Genomic DNA, 13,771 nt, shown 5'->3' with positions numbered 1-13,771 from the left:
TTTACTTAACCCTCAAAGTGCTGGATATAATAAAACATACTTACAGAAATCATGCTTAAAACAAAGGGATAGTTTGCCTCCGCTACCTGTGCTCTGATTTGGGGCATTTGTATGCTTATCAGTAAGAATAAATAGGTAAACCTATACATTTTTGGAAAGTAGAGTGAATGAAGAATCAGATAAAAGTAAGAAAAAGGCTGTACCTTGTATGTAGTTGGAGATATTCCATAGGATATAATTAACAAATTGTGCACACTCGTTTTCCAAAAACGTCAACCACAATGTTTATAGGTATTTTCACATCTTTTACAGAGTCAAAATCTCAAAATTGGAATTAAACTGTACAAAACATGTTCTGGCTGCAGAATCATGATATGAATATAACTGAAACAATGAAATTATAAGCATTGTATTATTTGTTTGAGACACACCCACCGACGCCACGCACGCGCACATCTACAATACTTTATGCAATCACAGGCAAAAACAGAAATAAATGTTTTCTTTTAGCTCATGTTGCTTTCAAAAGCAGCAAGAATGCTTTAAATCAAAATAATTTCCTGTTTTCTAGCTTGATTTGGTCAAGAAATCGCAATAGACCCATGCCTAACCCACTTTACCACCCCTCCCCACCCCCATCACCCACCCCCCAGTTTTTGTGGCTGGAGACACAAAACTGAATGAACAAGAAGCAAGCCAGCATGCCCAAGTGTCAAAATAACAAAGCCGTTTTCACCAGAATCCCTGTCAGCAAATGAATCATCACTAGTGACAAGGTCACTCATTTCCTGAGCTTTGTCAACTTCAGTGTCACTCATTGTTTACAAAAAATACGAAGATCTGGACTTATAAACTTGGTCAAAGTTTGTGCAAACACAAGCAGGGAGGCAGTAACACCAGAACGAGGCAGTTTTACGAAGGCTGCCGAGCATAGCCATACGATGTCGGACCTTATGTAAACAGAGCCACGATCGTGGCCCATCGCACTTTACCGGGAAAGCCACGATCGTGGCTCATCGCGCTCTCCGGGTTAAGTACTTCGTATGGTCAGTCCAAGATAGATCCTTATCAATAATGACACCCAGAATTTTATGTGAATCTACCTCTTCAATTTTATTGATGCCTAGGAATAGTGGTTTGAAGTTATGTTTCATTTTTTGTCTTTTTTGTCATGCACATACATACATGCACTTCGTTTTCTGAGCATTCAAGGACATGTGATTCAAGTGTGTCCAGTCATTAAGTTTCTGAATATCATCTTGGAGTTCATGAGTTAGTTTACTGGCGTCTGAATTGCTTGAATGTAAGGATGTGTCATCTGCAAACATTTCACATTTACATTTTATATAAAAAGGTAAGTCATTAACATGACTATCCAGCAAAAAAACCCCAAACAAACCAAAAAAACCAAACCCCCCCAAAAAAAAAACCAACACAACATTTCATTAGATCTGTAAAAAGTCAGTTTTTGAAGGCAAGCATAAAGCATAAAAGTATAAGTTTGATCAAATAATGAAAATTACAACACCAAGGAATTGCAGTAATTCAGTAAAATATGAGGTTACTGAGAATTGTTTATTGTGTGGAGTGTTTGTTCTGACTTATCCAAGCAGGGATTATGGAGTGGTATCAAAGCAGGAACTTTGTTCTAGATCTGTATTATGTGGGAGAAGGTGTTGATGCACCAATTATATTTTTGACAAAAGAACTTAACTGGATTTGTTACAATTATCAAAACCAGAAAGTCACGATAAAGACAGGAAAAGTTTGACGCTTTGATAGATCTATATTACGATTGTGAAACAATTCACACTGAAATGCTGGGCAGTGTCATCTGCTTCAGGAGATGGAACTGTTCAGTTTCTAGCACACTACTTTTAGTTCGACAAACACTTACAAATAGTGAGCAAAACTATGATTTGAACCAGTAGGACAAAGCATGCCGTAAACCCTCACCCCACCTCTCACATTTTCACTTTCGTTTTGCAGTTTTAATACAACAGGAATGACACGTGAGCCATGGAGGCTTTGTCTTTTGTTCAGTTTGAATATTATCCCTGCTTTCTTCTTGAAATTCTGTGAGAGAAATTTACTGCAACCTGTCACTTTCATTATTCCTCTGTCTTTCATCATTTCTTTTTGTCATCCAGTACTCTTTCTACATTTTTGGACATTGTGGATTTTTCTGTATCAACACTCATTATGCTTACATATTTTTTTACCCCAAGAATTGTGAATTTCATATCAACCTTGGCTGTTGGCATTTTTTATATGCATTTTTACATATTTCAACAGTATTATGTATAGTTATGTAATTCTGTTCAAATGATTTTGTTTGTTTTTCAAAAAACAATTATCTCGTGAGAAATGTGGCATAATGACCCCTGTTTGAAATATATTTCAAGTTTATTTGCAATAAAATTGTTGTCAGTTTTCTTCTACAGGTCCCCACACAGGTTAAACGTTTGGAATCTGAGCCAAATCGAATTAAATTTGTGGTGTTGCAGATGAGAGGATCGGCAATCTGTGCATCGTGGTCAAAGATAATCAGCAGCTGCCAAATATCATGTCCCAGATGGAGATCATTGTCAGAACAATGTGGTCCAACCCCAGTAACCATGGCGCTCGCATCGTGGCCACAGTGCTCTCAAGCCCATCTTACTTTGAAGAATGGTGGGTGGGCTTTGCATTGGTTTGCTTACCGTGCTGGAGGTGTTATTTCCACGGATATGTATATCACTATATGTCTACGGATATACATGTCCATTTTGTTCATGTTTGCCAGTCAAATATGAATGATTTAACCTTATTTGTGACTTAAAAAAAAATTAAAGTAAAGATAGTAGTATTGCATGATAATAGTGTAGTAAAAATATATAGTAAAAATACCCCCACCTAAAAAAAACAACAAAACACCACTTAACCTTCATTTTGTTTCAACTTTCATTATATTTTTTGTTCAGTATCACTGTAAAATTGAATATGACAAGAATTACTACTTCTGCTACTGGTACTACTACTACCACTACCACAACAACACACACACACACTCACACACACTCTTCCCCCCCGCCCCCCCACACACACACATTACTAAATGCGTGATGTATGGATGTGTGCAGGAAAATGCAAGTGAAAACAATGGCAGATCGCATTGCATCGATACGCACCCTGATGTACAACAAGCTGCGGGAGAAGAAGGCCCCTGGGGACTGGCATCACATTATTGACCAGATCGGCATGTTCAGCTTCACAGGACTGACACGTCAGACATGATTTGATAAAATGATATGATATGGATACTTATGTAACGCCTATCCTTGGTTGAACACCAAGCTCTAAGCGCTTTAAAAACACGGGGTCATCTGCACAAGAGGCTTCCTACCAGGGTAGAGCTGACTGACGGCTGCTGTTGGGTGCTCATCATTCATTTTCAGAGTCATTCAGTCAGATTTTAGGCAGGCACACATACACACTCAGACAGAAGTGTAACATTTTATGTGTATGACCATTTTGTTTCTTTACACCACCATGTAGGCAGCACACTCCTTTTTCGGGGGTATGCAGGCTGGGTATGTTCTTGTTTCCATAACCCACCGAACACTGACATGGATTACAGGATCATGAACGTGCGTATCTTCTGCATTTGTATACACACAAAGGGGGTTCAGGCACAAGCAGGTCTGCACAAATGTTGACCTGGGGGATTGGAAAAATCTCCACCCGTTACCCACCAGGGGCCGTATCCAAGAGACCATCGTGTCTGCGGGTAAATGTGTGCCTGCGGGTAATCTGCCTGAGGCAAGGCAAACTGCCCGAGGGTTAGCAGTACCGTATTCAGGAACTCAAAATGCTACCCGCGGTTCTACAAACCGGAAGACATCTTACCCTTACTATCTGCCAAGGGTGATAGCCCACGAAGCAGAGATAAATATGGTGAATCTTTTTGTTGTGGAAAACAGACGTTTTGCAGAGAGACCAGTCTTTAACACGGCCTCTGATGATTTGATTTTATTCTTTGTTCGCTTGGCAGTCAAAAATGATGTATTGAGACTGGCAAATGTCATCATATTCCATCATTATTTTATTTTTGCAATTAGCTGAAAAGTAGGGAGGGCAATGTGTCAGAATGTGAAAGTGGCCCCCAGATTGGACAAGCTGCTGACTCTAATTGATGCTTTGCCACTGAAGCTGTTTTTTTCGTCTTCTTTTAAAAAAAAAATTGTTGCACTGTGGCGTGGTGCAAAGTAAAAGAGCACGTGCAGAAGGGAATCCCCAGGAATTTTATTTATAGACCACAAGTTAGCTGCCTGAGTGTACTTTGTGTCTTGAAAGTTGAATACGAAAATAACTTAACCTTCAAGCTAAACAGTAACCGCAAGTTCCTGCCCTGTCAAGGGTAACTTGCCTTCGGGCAAAATGATTTTTGTCTTGAATACTGTCCCAGGCATCATTACCGTGATTCAAACCTGGGATCTTCAGATTGAAAGCCCAATGCTTTAACCACTTGGCTATTGCGCCTGTCAAACATACCTACCTTCCTGATTTGTCCATATGTGTTCCAGAAATCCAATAAAAATATCACTGCATCAGGAAAATATGTAAAAGGTGTGTCCATAAAATGTGTATTGTCAATCTATCTACCTATCTACCTGTTATATTTGTCCATTATATGTGTCTGTTCTGGGGAAAAAAATTGAGAGAGGTATCAAAATAAATTTTAGTGATGAAGAGGAACATGTGTGAGAAATACATTGAAAAGGCTGAATGCAGTGATGAAGGCAAAATCAGCTTGAGTGTCATCTTTAGCAGTGTGAGAGAGCTGAGAGCTACAGGAAGTAGTACTCCTATATGTGAAATGGAGACATTGTGTTATTGATTATTTTGGTTTGTTTCGGATTTTTGGAGGTTTTAGCACTGAGGGTCAGATTCTGGGGTAGGCATGTCTGACAGGTATCTGTTGATCCACAGTGGTGGGATGGATGGGATGGTTATCTAGTTCCTCCTCACACACATGTTGGGGATAGTAACAGATCTGCCTGCTGCTGCTGTTTTCCTTTTCCTTTACCCGATATAACTCGGTGCATTTACCTCTTTCCAAAGTGACTATTTCTTTATTTTATGCAACAGTTTAATTCTCCACCTGAAAATTTAGATATTAAATTTGAACTTCATGAAATAGAGAGAGGCACTCTGTGCAACTTAAATTTTCTTGAAAACTCTGATCTTTGAAGTTCTCTTTAAGGTGACTGAAGTGTGTTGGTTTATCCTCCTCCACTTTGGCATCATGCGTTTTTTGTTTTTTTCTCTCAAAATAATGAGATTAACCAACAGATTATTAGTTCATTCATGGTAGGTATTCTGACAGTATACTGGAACCTCTTGTAAGATGGTGGGAGTCTTAGGCTTTCATTGGTTCTGTGGACATGTTCTGATGCTTAAAGTGTGATTCTGAGTTCATGGTGTGTGTGGTTATAGATATATATGTGAGTGTGTAAATCATTCCCATAGATGTATGCATGCATATGTATGTGTGTTTTATATTTTGTACTGTCACTGACATATAAAACTGTGCCTTTATGGCTGTTGGGGCAGTGAATTCATATTTTCTGTGTCAAGGGCTTGGCCTAGGAAGCCAGACCCAATCCTCTTCATCTGCCACATTTAATCTTCCTGATCTAAGTTAGCTACCCATTCACACCTGGGTGGAGTGAGTAAAATTGGAGTAAAATACCTTTCCCAAGGACACAACACCATGCTGAAACAGGGCATAAACTCTTATCACTAGTGATCACTTGATCAGAAGTCCTATGCTCAGCCAACTCTGCCTACAGCTGACTTCAGACTGACAGTCCAACCGTATTGAGTTATTTAGTGTTTTTCTTGGAAGTGGACCAGTCTGTTTCTGTGTTTGCAGAGGATCAGTCGAAAAAGATGGAGGAAAAACACCATGTGTACATGCTGAGCAATGGACGCATCAGCATGGCAGGCCTGACCACCAAGAACGTGGACCACGTGGTAGAAGCCATGATCGACGTCCTGGCTGGATAGCTGGACAGTCTCTGTCAGCAGAAACTCTGAACGCTTGCCCTTGTTGATTATACCAGCAGCACCAATTTCTTTTGTTGTTGTTAGTTTCTATTTGACTTTTAGGAGGCTACACAAGACACCTGTCTTTTCTCTCTTTGTGTGTGTGTATTTAAAAAAAAATTTTTTTTTTTACAAACTTCCAGCTCTCTTTCTGTTTTAGTTAGTTTTAGGTTTGTAGATATTGATTTTAAAATTTCACAGTGATAGGTTAGGTCTGGTTTATCTAGGTTGCAAGAAAGAAATCTGACAGCTGAAATGGTGCTTTGTGGAACTGGCATGATCAGGTTTGTAGAGGAGCAGGGATGCTTTGACTTCCTGCCAGTCTGTGCAGAAGGGAAGAAAAAATCAACAACATGCATTGACAGAAGTTGTATCTGAAGGGCTGCTTTGTTGCATTTCTTGTCACCTGTATTGTGGAAGACTGTGGGAAAAGGCTGAATCACAACATTAGAGGTCTGTATATGTGCAGCAAGATTTGCATTCCTGATGCTGCTTAAAAATTTTTTTTTTTAAGAAGTAAAACTTTTGGGTTCCTTTATGATATTTTCCAGAACATGATTTAAGATTACTGATTATTATTTGATTGAAGTAAAGAAGTCTGTAATTCTCCTTGGAAAGGATAAATGCATACACTTGTTTCACTTACCAAAGACTTTACAGTGATGAATAAATTAGGGATAATATATTTGGCATTGCAGTTTAAGTGACCTGAACGCTTACTTATTTAATTATTTATTCAATTTTTCCTTTGTCTGGGTTTTTGTCTGGGTTTTGTCCATTGTCATTTAGAACTTGACAATCAAGAATGTTCACCACAAACTGCAATGTAAAACTTTTTTTATTGAAAGACCAAAATTTGACTGTTTAGTCAGATGTGCCAAGAAAAAACAACCACACACACATACACACACACATCTGTACTCCTCGTAAATGATCAGATTTCTTCACTCTTTTGCACTGAATGTTCTTCTCTTGCTCTGAATGAATGAGGTATGTATGCATTTGAAAGCTGCAGTTGTTATATTTTTTTCTGTACATTTTTTTCTAGAAGCGGACAAAAGATTGTGCATGACATGTGAGGGGTTTAAATGTTTGTGCCCTTAAAATTACTATTAAAAGCAGGAGATGTTAAATATGTGATGGTGAGCGTGTGGGTGCTATTTTGATTTCAGTCTCTTTTGAGGTGGGCACGTGGTGTTTAGGGTCATATCACTCGTTTCCTGACCTGTCCTATGTAAAAAAGACACACACACACACACACACAAACTCGCACAAACACACACATACTTACATACACACACACTAACACTCACACAAACACACACTCACGCTCACAATCACACAAACACACACACAGTCACTCACACACACACACACACACACACACACACACACACACAGACTTGCATATACATCATTATATTGTTTTTTGTTTCATTAGTTTTAAATTATGATCACTGAAACTGGTAAGTTTTTTGCCTTCAAGATATATTTTCTGTTGTATCAGATCCACTGATGCAAAATTGTTACTACATCTGATTTGTTTATCATGTGTGTGTATTTGTGTGTGTGTTGTTTTGCATGCTTGTTTTGTGTGTGAACATTTTGTATGGTGCAAAAAATAAACTGTGATATAACTATACAGCAAAGACACAGGGTACGTGTCAGAGTCCTGAAGTCAGAACTAAGTCCTGCACCATTTTTAGGTTTGTAATCATCTGCATCATACTCATAGTCTGTGTCTTGAACAAAGATATCTATCCAAGTGTGACTGTAGCATTTTTGCTGTTCCTTTGGTGAAGTGTCCAAATATAAATCCAGCAGCATTAGTTATCAAGACCTGTTCCAAAGAGGTCAGCACTGGTTGTTGCTCAAGTACATTTTAGCCACTTCAGAATTTTCCCAGGTTTCTATCATTTTGGTCAACTGAAACAGGAGTGCGAAAGATAACTGAAGACATGTTTTATGACGTGCTTCTTTAAGCATGAACAAGTTTGACCTCATTGGAAAAGTGTCTGGTTGGCTCAACAGGTAAAGAGTGTTTCACTACACATACTTTGCCATGACCCACTAGTGCAGACTCCAGGAGGGAGTCTGATTCCTGTCCTGTGCAAACTGCTATCCGTCTATGTAGAGAAAATGAAAATAGCTACGGCTGATAACCTCCCAGAAGTAGGTTACCTCCCTTTTGTATCCCTGACTAACTTCCTCTTTTTCCGGCAGCCATCTTGACTCCTGTTCCTGTGTCATACCATGCAAAAACTTAAAAAGGAATGCATGTGGCTCTTGTTTTTATTTGTTTTATTTTACTTATTCCCGTATCTGTGAAGATTCTCTTCTGTACATTGAGTAAGATTCACACAGTGATGTATGTTAAAAACCTGAAAGAATGAAACTTTTATATTGGTCTTTGTATTTGCAATTGTCTGAGTAGTATGCTGGGTTTGTGTGTGTTGTAGTTGTTTGTGTGTTTACAGTAGGGTAATTTACTGTGATATGCAGTGTGCATCAGTATTTGTAATGATTATGAAGGTAATATTAACTGGTGTTTCTTACAATGGGCTGTGTACAGTACCACTAACATGAAACAAAGTTGTTGCTGCATGTAGCTGGGGTCTTCTGATAGGTAGTTTTCTTTGCTTCAATAAATCCAGGCATCTTCACCTCTGTGGCTGTGTCTTCTTTGATTGTTTGAAAAAGAAACACACAGTTCTCCCATGTATACACATATATGCATATGAAATCATTGTATATGGATGGAGATAACAGATACACCACCTGTTTCAGTTTCTGTTTCCCAAGACGGTGTCACTTTGTTTGGACAAATCAGCATAAGCTGCACTACATCTGCTAGGCAGATGCCCCACAGCAGCATAACCCGAGTTAGGCCTTCAGTGTATGCATATATATATATATATATATATATGTATGTATGTATATATACCAATTAGAGTGGCTTTTTTCTGCAGAATTTGCTAGAGGACAACACTTTTGTTGCTATGGGTTCTTTTTCAGTGCGTCAAGTGTGTGCTGCACATACGACCTTGGTTAATCATTTCATTCAAATGACTGAATGCTCAGTCTGATTTTCCAGTCAAACTTGGGAGAAAGGGCGCAAGCGGGAATCAAATGCAGACCCTAACGGACACAATACTGGCAAATAAGCGTCTTAACTGTTCTACCACCTTCCTCCTATTTGCATTGGAATCAAACGCAGACCCTTACGGACACACTACTGGCAAATAAGCATCTTAACTGTTCTACCGGTAACCTTCCTCCTATTTGCATTGGAATCAAACACAAACCCTTACGGACACACTACTGGCAAAACAACCTTCCTCCTATTTGCATTGTATTTTTGAAAGTTATGATAAAGTTGACATTTGTCTCTGTCTGTGTACATGAATGTGTGATGAGTGTGTGTGTGTACAACATCAGGATGAGTTCTCAACCCGTCACCTGTGGATTTACCTCTAAAAATGGGTACCCATTGACAAACTCATTCATAATTTGATTATGCACATTAAATTCACATTTTCTTTAGTTCCTATAAAAGGAAATAAAAATTCTCCTGCCCACTTTAAGGCACATATCTCAGCATTGAACGCCTTAATTTTATAAAACTACATTGAGCAAAGAAAAAGTATTAATGGCTGCTGCATCTTAGCATTGAACGCCTTAATTTTATAAAAGTACATTGAACAAAGAAAAAGAGTGAATCACTGCTTCCATGTCATTTCTGGAACAGCACTTCAGTATATTTCTGAACTTTTAAGTCCATATGCCCCATCAAAGCCTCTCTTCTGCTAATATCATCTTCTGTATCCAGAATCCTAAAGAAAAAAAGTAATGAGTATTCACTTTTTAAGCTGTACAGATCTGGAACTCATTGTCCTTTTATGTCTGAAACAACCTGTCACATTCCTTTTAAAATAAATCAAAAAGCATTTCATTTCAGTTTTTTGTTTTTATTCATAGATTTATTTTTAGATACAGCAGGTGTGGTGTAGAGTATATTGATCAGTCCACATGCTTTGACAGTTCTTATGAAACCGAAAATGTTTCCATGTTGCATTCCATTCCATATACTGTATTCTTTGAACCAACATATATCAAGCTGTGTGTGTATGTGTGTGTGTGTGTGTGTGTGTGTGTGTGTGTGTGTGTGTGTGTGTGTGTGTGCAATGGATATGGATGTGTGGTGGTTTGTGTTGAGTGAAATGTGAGTGTATTTTTCTTATTGTAAAGCAATTTGAGATTTCAGAAAGTGCCAAATTTAGTAACATGATAATTACTTGGCACTGTATTGTGACAACACATTCTTCCAGTGGAGAGCAGCCCAAATGTCATACATACAAATCTGTGGTATGAAGACTGTCCAAGAAGAACACCTTAACTTTCTTCACTTGGCAATAATGATGATAATGATAGATGTTTGTAATTGTATTTTTTTGACACAGATTTCTCTGTGTGAAATTTAGGCTGCTCTCCCCAAGGACAGCTACATGACAGCGCCACAATTTTCTTTGTATTTGTTTCTGCCTGCAAATTTATTTGTTTTGCTATCAAAGTGGATTTTTCTGCAGAATTTGCCAGGGACAACCCTTTTGTTGCCGTGGTTTCTTTTACGTGCGCTGAATGCATGCTGCACATTGGACCTTGGCTTATTGTCTCATCCGAATGACTAGCGTCCAGACCACCACTCAAGGTCTTGTGGAGGGGGAGAAAATACTGGCGACTGCCGGTGTGATTTGAACCAGTGTGCTCAGATTCTCTCGCTTCCTAAGTGGACGCGTTACCTTGAGGCCAACACGACAATGATAATAATGATAAGAAAGAAAGAGCATGCTGTATCATATGGTGCAAACTCCCCATATAATGGGCTCCAAGTGCCTGACATGAAACAACACACAGACAATAGTGCACAATACCATACAACAGCACACAAGGTCATAGAAGAGAAAAAAAAATCTATCCCCAAGTTCCCTCATGTTCAGGAAAAAAAGAGGAAGAACATGCTAATTTTTTTTTTCCCCAAAGAACTTCTCATGAGTTGTTAAAAAAGACACTTTTAAACATTTTCCTTAACAACGTGGTCATGACACAAGAAAGAGGTGTGAGCAACTTCACAGGAATGCAAGGTGGGCGTGTGGTGTCGAGGGGCACACGATACCTACATGCACATGAATGCACACATTCACATGAACACATGCTGACACTCAAAACTAGTTCACAAAGCACAGACACACACACACACACACACACACACACAGTCATCATTGCGCACATACTCACGCATGTATGCATACAAGTGGAAGGGCTTGCTTATAAGCAAGCACATCCACACACATTGCACATGTTCTCTCTCTATCGCACACACACACACACACACACACACACACACCACAACACACACACACACACCCACACACACACACACAGGGGAATCATTCATTTATCATTCTGTTACTTTTGTTAAACAATTGCAGAAAAGAAAAATGAAGGGATCTGCAAAATGTCAACTGATTAATGCCATTCAGAGCAACAAGGGCTATTTCAAACTGCTTTCAGAAAAAAAAAAAAAAAAAAAAAAAATCCTGTACCACTTTTCTACTTCCTTTAATCAGTTATGATGATAATGACATTTGAACAACTGGTCACCAAACAGGATTTCTTCTTGGTTTTGTTTGTTTATTTTTTAAAGAAGGAAAAAATTGGGAAAAAAGATAAAAAGAAAAGAAAAAAAACAAAAAAACAAAAAACCAGGTGTGTTGTGCTTTTACAGATTCAGTGATTGTGTTTTTATGACTTTTATGATTCTTTTATGTATCTAGATTCAGTGATTGTGTTTTTATGACTTTTATGATTCTTTTATGTATCTATTTCATTGTATGTGTTATTCAATTATTTTTAAGTATTGGGTTTGTAAAGCTCTTAGAGCTTGTGTTATAGCGCTATATAGAGACAAATAATTGTTAGTAGCAGTAGTACTACACGAAAGGTATAAAGAAGGAAGAAGGATCATTTCATAAACGAATGAATAAGAATGAAAGGAACATGCCACGAAAGATCCTACTATTTAAGATTGCATGAGATCGCACCACAACAACAACAACAACAAACAAACAAAAACAAAAACAAAATTAATTTGAATAAATAAGATAACTCTGGATGAGGACATTAAATTTTTTGTGTTTTTTTTTTGAGGACATTGTTTTTGAATTGCAAACTGATAAAGAGGCTCCTTCAAGTATATACTCCAATTCAAAAAAGGTTTAACTCTTGATGGAGGATTTTGGGATTTATGAAGGTAGTAAAGGTATGCTCCCCAGATTTTTCTGTCGTGATTAAATAACAGTTGGAGGAGAGTGGGGGTGGGGTTGGGGGACTTATCAACTGCACAAAGGACTAAGCGGTCCAAACCCCATACCTTTGGTCAAAACTTCCGGGGGAGCATTAGTGGCAGGCCATGTAGGATAATTCCTGTACGCCGGTAAAGCGATCCTTGTTCCATTTGTGCCTGCGACCGTTCACTGGAGGTATCCAGTAAAATAAATGGACCCTTGCTGAAAATTAACCATCTGGCGTTGTTTTGCTGTTGCCATTGTGTTTATTGTTATTGATCGTGACGAAGGCGTGCGATGAAAATAATACAACCAGAATGAAAATGGGCCACTTTGATTGAACTTGCGCACACTCACACACGCGTACATACCTGCACATGTGCGGCGCACGCGTACAGACAGACAGACAGACAGACAGACACACACACACACACACACACACACACGCACACGCACGCACAGAGATCGAGATACAAAACACATAATCATGCACCACTGATAGTCGTCCTCGCCAACACACGAACATACACTGATTTTACAAACACCAGAAATGTTCATTATGAACACATTCACACATGATATCATAATCACAGATATACTAATGTTATAGGAATGAAGAGGGTCTGGAGATAGGGGCAAATCGCGCCGCACGCATTATATATACATATACAGAGAGAGAGAGAGAGAGAGAGAGAGAGAGAGAGACACACACACACACACACACACACACACGCACCGGCACACACACACTGTCACACACACACACACACACACACACACACACACACACACACAAACGCTCGGGGTCAGACGTTGCTGGGGATCAGTCCTAACTGTCTGCGGCAGTAAGTCACAGAGCTCGCCAAAGGAACACGGGTCAAAGTATCATCGCATACCTGGCCCCTCCCCCCCTCCCTCCCACTCCCGACCCTCACCTCTTTCCAACCAGCCCCTCCCCACCCACCCCTTCTCTCTTCACCGTTATTCATTCCCGTCCGTGGGAACAGATTTGCGACACGAAAGTATTTCGCAAGGAAGAACCACTGACAACATAGACTGAGAGAACGAACGAATGAGAGAGACACAGAGAGACACACAGAGAGAGAGAGAGAGAGAGAGAGTGTGTGTGTGTGTGTGTGCGCGCGCGTGCGTACGCGCGCGCGCGCGCCTGTGTGTGTGTGTGTGTGTGTGTGTGTGTGTGATAACCAGACGCCACTGTGACAAAACAGGCAAGCCGCTGCTTGCTAAATCGATTTACACACGCGCTCGCGCGCGTGTCATGCGGGGACCCCTGAAAATATTTTTTCTTGTCGAGTGCAACCGGTCACAGTTTGCGA

At 39.4% G+C, this 13,771-nt stretch overlaps 1 protein-coding gene across 1 annotated transcript in view; it reads left to right on the top strand.

Annotated features, from left to right (window-relative positions):
• Positions 1-8,753, top strand: part of LOC143293711 (aspartate aminotransferase, cytoplasmic-like) — a 34,270-nt gene extending 25,517 nt beyond the window's left edge. Inside the window, exons 7-9 of the mRNA XM_076604902.1 lie at positions 2,508-2,673; positions 3,123-3,265; positions 5,918-8,753. Of these exons, the coding sequence (XP_076461017.1) occupies positions 2,508-2,673; positions 3,123-3,265; positions 5,918-6,051 (443 nt within the window). The 3' untranslated portion in view covers positions 6,052-8,753. The remainder of the gene's footprint in view (positions 1-2,507; positions 2,674-3,122; positions 3,266-5,917) is intronic.
• Positions 8,754-13,771: the final 5,018 nt, after the last annotated feature.

This window comes from Babylonia areolata, chromosome 19 (assembly GCF_041734735.1).
Source record: "Babylonia areolata isolate BAREFJ2019XMU chromosome 19, ASM4173473v1, whole genome shotgun sequence".
In the NCBI taxonomy this organism is placed as follows: Eukaryota; Metazoa; Mollusca; class Gastropoda; order Neogastropoda; family Buccinidae; genus Babylonia; species Babylonia areolata.
This window is presented reverse-complemented; position numbering and strand designations above follow the sequence as displayed.